This window comes from Aplysia californica, unplaced genomic scaffold (assembly GCF_000002075.1).
Source record: "Aplysia californica isolate F4 #8 unplaced genomic scaffold, AplCal3.0 scaffold00023, whole genome shotgun sequence".
In the NCBI taxonomy this organism is placed as follows: Eukaryota; Metazoa; Mollusca; class Gastropoda; order Aplysiida; family Aplysiidae; genus Aplysia; species Aplysia californica.
The window spans coordinates 1,978,515-1,989,412 of NW_004797293.1; the positions used below are offsets into that span (position 1 = coordinate 1,978,515).

The following is a 10,898-nucleotide window of genomic DNA, read 5'->3' on the forward strand; positions in this document are numbered from 1 at the left end:
TCTCTCTCTCTCTCTCTCTCTCTCTCTCTCTCTCTCTCTCTCTCTCTCTCTTTCCCTGAATGCATATGCCCAATTGAACTTATTTTCTTTTCTCTGTACTGGATTCAATTAAGGGCAACAATTTTCTTTGTCATATCTAATCAAGGACAACAACTTTTTACGTCAGGTTTAACTAAATGCCCCAACTCTTTTGTCTGTGTCAGGTTCAACCAGGAGCAGCTGCCGCTTCGTTACTGGGGTGTGCACCATTGTGTCAGGAAGCGGAGAGCCCAGTGTCTCCGGCATGGAGAGCATGAGCAGCGTGCAGATGACAAGCACGACGACATTGATGAGGAAAGGCAGCCAGAGGAGGTCGGGCGAGTCTGTCACAATGTAAGGGGAGATGATGGCGCCAATACGAGAGGCTGAGTTTACGTATCCCACACCCAGACTCCGGACAACTGTCGGGTAAATCTCCATGGTGAAGATTGTGGCCACCATCCAAGCGCCCGTGATGACCATTTTGGCCACCAGAGCTAGGATGTTGATTGCAAGATCTGTGGAGGAGCTGTTGGGGGCAAAGAAAATCATGAGGACCACGATGAGACACGCGGAAGCGGAAGTGAGGAAGTGTATTGCACCTGCGCGTCGCCGGCCCAGCTTGTTTGTGGTCGGGGCAACCATGAGAAGGCCGGGTAACTCCGTAAGAGAAAACAGGAGAAAGTTGAGGTAGAAATCTCCCGACAGGGATTTGATCCCGAAACTTATAGTGAAGTAGGTGATGGACATACACAGCCAGACAATCCCCATCTTAATGGAAAAAATGCAAAGCGTTTTGCCTCGGAACAGATCCAAGTAGGAATACGTGTCCACATGGGCGTTTTTCTTTCGCTCCTGCTCCGACACTGACCTCATCATTTCCACGCTTGGAACTTCTCGTCCGTTACACTTGGCAATCTTCTTGGCCACTGCGTGAGCTCTGACCAGGCTACCGGACACCGTGAGCCAGCGCATGCTCTCTGGAGTCCAGAAGACAGGGAGCAAGGTGAGGGCCGACACACCACAGATGACGGCGTGGACGAGTTTCCAGTCGCGGAGCCACAGGACGATCGCAGAGAAAAGGGCCGAGGATACATTCCACGCCGGGAGGGTTCCCAGCATGCCTCTCCACCACTGGCTAACGAACTCCACAGGGTAGACGTAGGCGGTGGATATCATGCCGCCAACTGCCACGCCGATGAAGAAGTTGAGGGCGGCGTACATCTCCCAGGACGTGGAGAAGATGATCACTAGGTGGACCAGTGTGTGCAGGGAAATGTGGCCGTAAAGAGATACCTTACGTCCAAGTCTTATCACCGGTGTGAGGGAAAGAGAAGGAGATTGGGATGGGTGGGGAGGTGAAGGTGGGAGGGGAGTAGGAAGGAACGTGGGGGGGGGGGGGTGGGCAGGTGAGGGAGGGAGGGGAGTAGAGGAGTTGGAGAAGGGGTGGAGCGGGAAGAGGCACAGGAGGAGAAGGGTGATGGAGGGAGGAAGGGGAATAGAGGATTACGTGAGGGAATGGAGCAGGAAAAGGTAAGAGAATAAATGAATAGGGAAGGGGGTGGTGGAAATGGAGGAGTAGGAAGAAATGGGGTAGTTGTATATGGGGATGGAATGGAGAGGGATGGGACCGGTATACGTGTTGGGAAGAAGGGTAGGGGTGAGAATAAATGGAGAAAACGTTTCAATAACCTGTGATTGAAGGCATCAGGCAGAAAGTCTATAAGATAACTGCCTTGTCTATTGCTCCACAGTTTCAATACCCCCTCCTTGTGTTTTTCTGAAACGTGTATCAATCTCAGCATCCCTTTCCCTGTCTGTCATACTATGTTTTTCTCTGTGTCGCCCTCACAATCTCTCTCTCCCTCCCTCCCTCCCCCCCCCTCTCTCTTTCTCTCTCTCTCTCTCTCTCTCTCTCTCTCTCTCTCTCTCTCTCTCTCTCTCTCTCTCTCTCTCTCTCTCTCTCTCGCCCCCAACACTTACAGGTTCAACACTCAATGCTTTATCACACGTATTCCTCATCTTACTCATCACAATGTTTAACCTAAGGGCGCTGGTAGCTGAATTGTTACTAAGCTCAGGCTCATGATAATGTTAATCGGCAAGACACAATGATCCTATCTCAAAAGCTGAGCGAGGCAATATCGTCAAGCGACAAGACGTGATAAACCAAGCTCAAAATCAGAGGGCTGAACATTTGCGACCAACCACAGCACGCATGATTTGTCCATGTTTATGATAATATTATAAATCATCCATGTTCTCACGTATTAGGACCTTGACAGGAGAAATGTAAAAACGCAGTTGTGATACACTGTAGACAATGGGAGCGGTCACACGAGCGACAGGCGTTTTATTTTAAGTCATGGCATAGCAGACGTGTGTGCCCACATTCTGCTACACTGCGACACACCATTGTTTTGGTGAAGCACACAGTTCAAAGTACGCAGATACTACAATAGTTGTGTTTTTACTAGCTTTTCATTTAACACGACAATATTTCTACCTTGACCAAAACCACCCTGACTCTCCGATCATTCACGTTGAACTGAGCAGTAGCGTTAAATGTTGTCCCGTGTGGCTGCCACACAACCCCCCTGGACCGTGTGGCTGCCACACAACCCACCTGGACCAGATAAGATCTTCAATGAAATGCTCGTCAACCTCAGTCCCGTTGGTAAGAGTAATATTCTCCTGCTAATCAACAAGACGTGGAACGAAAACACCATCCCTAGAGCATGGGAAACGCCTTCATCATACCCATTCTCAAGAAAGGAAAACCTGCAGAAGAACTAAAAAGCTATCGACCCATTTCACTCACCTCATGCATCGGGAAACTAGAAGAGAGATGGTCTACCACAGCCTATATTTGAGATTGGAAACAACCAGTGCCTTGGACAGCAACCAAGCGGGATTTCCTGTGGGCCAGCGAACAGATGACCAGCTCTTCAGGCTCAGTCAGAAAGTCCTTGATGGCTTCCAGGAAAAAAGCATACGGTAGTAGTTTTCGTTGATCTCCAGCAAGCACATAATAGGGTTTTGAGAAAAGGCCTCTGGTGGAAGATGACACAGACAGGAATCCACAGGAAACTCTACAGATGAGTGAAGACCTTCCTTCCAGACAGGACAATTCAGACCAGGATGAACTCCGGTGTGTCATCCAAAGCTTTACTGGAGGAGGGCCTACCCCAAGGTTCCTTTCTGAGCTGCACACTTTTCCTTGTTTTCATCAACGACCTTCCTGAGATGCTGAAGTCGGAGAAGGCCCAATATGCCGACGACCTAGCCATCTGGCTTTCGGGTAAACAAGCTGACATCAGTGCACGCTTATGAATGAGGACCTAGACGGATTCAACAACTACTGTTGCAAGAGGAAACTAAAATAGACCTATGCCGCCGACCTGACTTTACAGTGGATACCTAGCCACAGCAATATCCCAGGAAATGACAGAGCAGACACTTTTGCCAACAAAGGAGAAGCACAAACACAACCTCAAAACCCAGTATCGCAACAGACATCACAAAATACAAAACCAGGGAACGATGGCGGAATGGATGGGCAAAACTGGAAGAACTGTATTTGCACACATGACTGCTCCCAACTCAAAAGATGCTCTAAATTCCCCGAGTAGAAGAGAACGAGTCACTATCTTTGGCCTGCGAGCACAACACATCCCACAAAATTACTAAATTCCTACTTTGATAAGATCCGCAAGGATACCCCTCCTGACTGCCTGATGTGTGACTGCCAGGACGAAGCAGTATCACACCACCTCTTTACCTGCCCCGCACTTAGTGACATGAGTAGTACCTACCTACCTGACTCGTCAGACATCGGAAATACTCTATACAACGACAAAACACAACTGATAAAAAGCTGTACATTCTGTGCCATATCGACAGGCCGAAGGGCGAAAACTCAGATGGCCGCTGGATCCAAAAAAAAAGAAAAGTAAAGTAGTGGCTGCCACACAAAAGTAAGCGACACTTTCTGCGCAGAATTTACTGTGCAACAGTAGTAGCTCGTCTGTCAAAGCCCTAAATTTATTTTTGTATATCCATCTACCTAAATGTAAAACAAATTTCCCGTGAGGATCAATAAAGAGGATGTTTTAAATTTCATTTTGCATGTATCAGTTCGTCTCACTAGACTCGACTGGCTTCCCTATCTTGTTGCCTCACTTCTCTTTCCTGCCTGAGTTTGTCTCTCACTTTTGGCTCACTATAAAATTCTCACTTGCCCCAACTGTCTCATTGAACTCACCTTCTCTATTCTTGTCAGTTTGTTGGTGCTGGATCGTTTTATCAGATGCTACACTGTATGCTTCCTGCGAAGCTGATAATGTTTTTTAGTGTTCTATGGTCTGCTAGGGTAAGAATGTAAAGAGCATAGAGCTTGTGGTCGAGTGGGCGCGATACAAATTATGATATTTATCATTATTATGACTATTCCTATCAACTGTTTCACTTATCTCACCTATGCCACATACATCTGTGTGTCTCACTTCTTACCTATCTCACCTGCCTCGATATCCTACTTGTTTCACTTTTCTCATCTGCCTCACATATCTAACGTAAATTTGTGTCTCGTCTGTATCAACTATCACATCTGCCTCTCCTGTCTCACCTATTTCGCTTGCCTCACCTATCTCTCCCCCAGTTGTGTGTCTCGCCTGTCTTACCTATCTCACCTAACTCTGCCATTTCACCTACATCTATGTCTGTGTGTCCAACCTATCTTACCTACATATGTCACACCGACCTCAACTGTTTTACCTGTCTTGACTATCTCACCTACATCTTTGTATGACTCACCTGTCTCCAACAGCTCCGGAGAGGACGGATCCCACGAAAACGCCCACCATTTGTACGCTGATGATAACCGAGGGCACCCAGGCTTTGTCGCAGATCAAACCCCACTCTGTGACCACGGTTGACGAGCCCTCCACAAACGCCACAGCGCTACAACGGGAGATGATGTCACAACTTCCATTTCCAGCGCCGCTTGCACTTTCAGTTACGGAAGCGTTGGCTGTCAGAGAAGTTTCACTGCTCAGCTCCCAGTTTGCCGGCTGTGATGACGTGTTAGCTAGGGGCAGGTCAGTAGTCTGACCAGTAGGCTGACCAGTGGGATGACCAGTCGGCAGTGCTGTAGGCCAGGACAAAGAAGTGTTGTCCTCTCCCAGACAGTCCCAGCCCGGGTTATAAGACCCAAACACCATGAACATCATACCGCCGGCTATATGCAACAGCGTACCGAAAGTGGCGCATACAAGCAGCACCTGGAACTTGCCACAGCTGCCCACGTGATCCACCAGTCCTTCCAGGTCTGTGACATCAACAAGGGACGACGTGTGGAAGGATGAATGGATAAATTGTTGAAGGTACGGATGGAAGGATGGATGGATGGATGGATGGGTGGGTGGATGGGTGGGTGGGTGGATAGATGGATAGATGGATGGATGGATGGATGGATGGATGGATGGATGGATGGATGGATGGATGGATGGATGGATGGATGGATGGATGGATGGATACAGAAATTAATGAATGGATGGAGGGCAGGGGTATGTGAATGGTTTGAGAAAATGATGAATTAATAATTAGATGAATGGATGGACTGTTGAATGAATAAATGAATGAATTGAAGGAAGACAAATTGACTGTTATATTGATAGAGACATAAATAAATTGATTGATTCATGGGTGAATGGATGGTTGGATGGATGGATAACATAGAATCCTGAGTTTGTTATTTATCAACTGTTTTTGTAGTTTTTACAACGAGGAAACACCTGCGTCTGTGGTGTGGCGGTTAGTCCCTTCGCTGCAGCACGTAGAAGACCCGAGTTCGATTCCTGAGTGGGGAAAAGTGTTCATCGAGTGTCTCAGCCTTTTTGCCGGGATGTTGCATAACTTTCCCCTCAGATTGGCCCTGACAGGCAGGGTCGAAATCATCATCATCCGGTGTCTTGCCGACTGGCGTGGGCGATCATGGGCCTCCACTTCACTCTGTCTTGCGTTGCAGCAATGGTGTCGGAAAAAAATTATCCTAAATGTCTTGATGAGGGCGTAAAAACACATTGACATGAAATGGCATCTCAGGGGATCAAAATATTCTTTAATTTGTTGATGACGCATTTCATTTTCTGGTCATTCGAAAATGCTTCGAGACGCGCTTTTTTTTTTTCTTTTTTTATGAAAAAAAAAAAGAAGCTTGACTTTTTTATTCATAGAGATTGTTCAATTACGTTTGGCTTTTACAAAACTTAGTCACAACGTCCCTCAACTTTGTCTTTGGGTTGCTGCTGATGGGGTACATTTTTCTACCTCTGAAATTTACAAAGTTTTATCTGACATTTTCAGCCGTTTTGAGTTACTAACACCGTTAGGTCAGAATACTAATGTTTTATCTGCTCTATCAAAATCGTAAGATAATTCGAAGTTGTTATCGCGATATTCAAAGAATTGTAATCGAAAAAATCTTGACAAGCTGTGGAACTTGTACAGAGTGATTTTTTTTTTTTTTAAACTTTACAGCGCAAAAAACTGTTTTAGAATGTAACTCATTCGAAATAAAAAAAATTTTACATAAATTCATAAAGATGCAAATTATTTTTTAAAACGAAAATGGCTTAAAGAAAAACACCCATAAATGCAAAATGCATCAATTAAAAATATTGTAAAGAAAATCATGAACCGATCAGTCTGGGTTTTTTTTATTTTCCTTTTTAAAATATTATTTAATCTTTTCACCAATTTAACGTTTAAACAACATGTTTGTCTTATAGATCTACGAGGGTTGTCCCACGGAAAACCGGAAAAGCTCCTTAAAGGCAACAATCTTTGTCCTATTATAATAAAAACGTAACACATCATACCTCAACATGTGCTTTATTTCTCTATGTAATCACCATCCCGCTGGATTTTTTTCCATCGCTGCATCAGGGAGAAGATACTCTCTCTAAAGAATTTTTCGTCAAGGGATTTTAACCAATCGTTAACGGCTTCCACGAGGTATTCGTCGTCGGTGAATTGCTCTCCAGAAATATGGCGTTTCATAGGTTCAAAAAAGTAATAATCTGACGGGACCAAGTCAGGACTATGAAGAGGGGGTGGCAGAACTTCCCAGCCGAACCTCTGGATCCAGTCTTTCGTAGCGTTTGAGGTGTGTTGCGTTGCGTTGTCAGGCTGCAAAATGACCCCGCTGTACAACCGGCCTGGTCTTTTTGGGCGCACAACCTCTCTCAACTTATCAAGAGTCTTGCAGTATCTGTTAGCATTTACAGTTTGTCTTGGTTCCAGAATGTCAAGAAGCAGAACACCCTTTGCATCTCAGAAAACCGTGGCCATGAGTTTCTTCACCGATGGCTGAACATTAAACTTTTTCGGGAGAGGTGAAGACGTGTATTTCCAAACCATTGAATCCCTCTTCGTCTAAGGGATCATGTGGTGTATCCAAGTCTCATCTCCTGTAATAATGCTTCTCGGGAATACTTCATCGTATTCTTGGAGGTCTCCAGATGCGTCCATGACTCCCATAAGGATTCAACAAAGTCTGAGACACTTCAACACGTTGCGTCTTGTGGTCAGCTGTCAGCTCTTTTGGGACCCATCGAGCAGAGGCCTTTCGATTGTGCAGATCATCATTCATGTCCTACGGACAGTCGACTTTGAAATGTTTAGCGACTCGGAAATTTCGCGAATTTTTATGGGCCTGTTTGTTTGAATGAGTTCGTTGGCAGAAAAACAAGGTCCTGGGTGAACTTTGTCATTGACATCCGTATGCCCAGCTTTGAATTTACTTCACCACTCCTAGACCTGTGACTTTGCCATTACTATCTCCCCGTAAACTGACTTTATTTCAGTATGTATTTCTATAGGTTTGAGACCTTTTGCTGTCAGAAACCGAATGACAGACCTTACTTCTACCCTTGACCAATTTTTCAAGAAGGTAGCCATTATTGGAGAACTGCTGTGTCCGTTTGGTTTGCGCGATGCTCATGGTGCTCAATCGGGAAATTAATAAATAATTGTTTTACAAAAGTGAGTTTACAGAATGTGAAAATATTGAATAGTTTTCAAATTACAGCCAAATTCCGGTTTTCCGTGGGACAGCCCTTGTAGAATGTTTTAAAAAATTACTTTTTTTTCTAGAATTCTTAGAGCCAGAGCACTACATGCGCTTCTTTGAAAACGAGCTTTGCCATAGAACCAAATGTCATTCAGGAAATGATCACGCTTTTCAAGACGATCGAGGAATCACGTACACATATTTGCCATCCTCTGATCCATGTCAACCTCACGTATATGAAAATGATACTGTCATAGGTGAATATTTACTTGGCCGCGGACATCGTCTGCGAACAGACGTCTCATGGGACTCTACAACTGAATTCTGCATCCTAGCCGCATTTAAAGGTGTGTGATGGTACGTTTTCTACCTGTAGTGGTCGTTTTGTCCAGTAATTTTGAATTCTGATTCTCTATAGATTTCAACTTACGGAACATCTCTAAGTATGACATCACAGAAGGCCTTTGGGACACTTTATCATTTTTTCCGTACCATGTGCAAAACTTAGGAAATGTCAGAGATGATGAGTTGGAAGCGACGTAATGCTAATTGCAAAATGATCTCTACTCTTTTTTAAACTTAACAATGATCTCAGCACGCAAAGTAAACTTGAGAAAAACAATATCTGCAAACTTCTGTTGACTTGTTAGACTGTTGTAGCTTACAACATCGCACGAACGTTGCGACTTTTAGTGGCAGGCTTAATGTGAACTGGTGCGTCACGCCACACAAAGGGGGACAAGGCTAAAAATGGGTTGCTTTTTTATGCGCAATACAGAGCAAAACTATTTTGTGGAATCATCTAAAAATGAATATCAGACGAATTCCTTTTGGCTGCCAAACAGTGTGTTCACATTTGAAACGCAAAGCTTCAGGGGGGAGGAATTTTTTTTTTTATTGTAAAGTTTTATTTTTGGATTACCCTGTATCTGACGTAAAGTTTCTCAAAACTGTTAAGGTATTGAGCAGATAGAACTTTGTAATTCTGGGGTGGCGATTTGTCTGCAACGCCACTAAAGGGTTTACCTTCTTACTGTTTGAAGGTGATTTATTCCTTGACCATTAAAAATTTGCTCTTTTTTAGGAACAAGAATTATTATTTAAGCCTCTCTAGCTACTTTCGTGTGATGTTGGTTTATATCGGTAGAAGTACAATGTCCACGAGTGGTCCAAACAGCCGTTGATTTTTTTGTCCTCCACAATTTTGCTTGATGGCTTTAGGAAATATTTTTAGAGCTCTCCGTTATTTGTCGAGTTAGTCTTTACTCCCGTGTACCAACAAAAGTAGTTTTCTGTTTTGTTCTTGTTTTGGGTTTTGGTTTGTTTGGTTTGCTTGGTTGTTTGTTGTTGTTTGGGGGGGGGGGGGGGGAGGGGGAGGGGTGACTAAATGCTTCAGAGCCTTGCCTAACCGAAGTGCCTAGCTAATGATAAACACTCTCTTCTTTCAAAATGTCTCTATCCCATTGGCTTGAGCTCATCCATTTTCATTATTTTCTTGCAGTCGCCACCAGAAACGCCTAAAACATATCTCAGTTTACTTTCCAAAGAATGCCACCAACATGTTTGAGCTGCCGCAGTTTGTTTCCATGACACCAGCAGATTGGTCAATTTTTTAAGGGTTTTTTTTTAAATTGCCTATTCAATTTTTACGCGGCATTTCTTGTGTACTTCGACCCACTAGTTGTACGATGTGGTATCATTAATTGTCATCAGCCATTCACGTGTAGTGTTGCAGTGTTTATCGATGTGACTCATGTCATGGGTAGTCTGTTACAGACCAGTTTTTGAGTCTATAACACCCAACATTAGTTTTAATGTCAGATATGATGACACCCCTACCTCAGTGAAAGCTGGAATGAAATATTGTTTTTCTCACCATTAATTCATCAGCATCATCCCACAAACGCCTATGAGAGGGCTCTCATGGTCTTGAGATATGGTGGTCGTCTGTCCTTCGACAGGTCACGGGTTCGAAACCTGACAGCAAGGGAAAATTTACTTCTCTAAAACGTTCTCCTTTAACCTCCTTTCCTGCTCTCTACCCATTATTTTGTCATCTGCTTTAAAACTCAGCTTTGTCACAGAACCAAATGTCAATGAGAAAATGTTCACGCTTTTCAAGACGATCGAGGAACCTCGCACACATTGCCATCCTCTGATTTATGTCAACCTCACGAACATGAAAATGATACTGTCATAGGAAATGTGTAAATGTGTTCTTTAATGGGCATGAAAGGTGTTTTGAGCTGGAAAAAGGTTCGATAAAGATTCCCAAACCTGCGGGAAAATGCTAGATCTAGTTTCTTTACTTTCATTATTTTGACGAGCGCTGATTTCATCACGCTGCCTCAAATATATCAATATCTGAGCCAAGTTCTAGCATGCCAAGGAGGGCGTTGGCCCATAGCAGCGTTTTGCTTTGTGCCCACAGCAACCTATCAAAGGGACAATTTAACGCTATGTGCTAAAAGTGTGTTGATTTAGTTGACGTATGGAGCAGTGAGGTGGAACGATAAATACGGTAGGTAGACAAAGAGAGCTGTAGGAAATGTTGAACCTACCTTCAGAGCGCTCCATCGCCTGCATGTAAAAATTATACCAATTGCCCTTCTTAAAGGACACAACGTAGGGCCTGAAGCTTGAATCCCAGAACCTGCAACCTCATGGTCACAAGTCCCGTAGCCTAACCACTAGATTATCGACGTCACATGTATGTATGTATGTATGTATGTATGTATGTATGTATGTATGTATGTATGTATGTATGTATGTATGTATGTATGTATGTATGTATGTATGTACAGAT

The 10,898-nt window shown here is 44.1% G+C and overlaps 1 protein-coding gene across 1 annotated transcript in view; it reads right to left on the minus strand.

Annotated features, from left to right (window-relative positions):
• Positions 1–26: 26 nt before the first annotated feature.
• Positions 27–10,898, minus strand: part of LOC101860713 (solute carrier family 22 member 5) — a 19,244-nt gene continuing 8,372 nt past the window's right edge. Inside the window, exons 2-3 of the mRNA XM_005090907.3 lie at positions 4,834–5,347; positions 27–1,327 (exon numbers count right to left, since the gene is read on the minus strand). Coding sequence (XP_005090964.1) covers positions 169–1,327; positions 4,834–5,347 — 1,673 coding nt within the window. The 3' untranslated portion in view covers positions 27–168. The remainder of the gene's footprint in view (positions 1,328–4,833; positions 5,348–10,898) is intronic.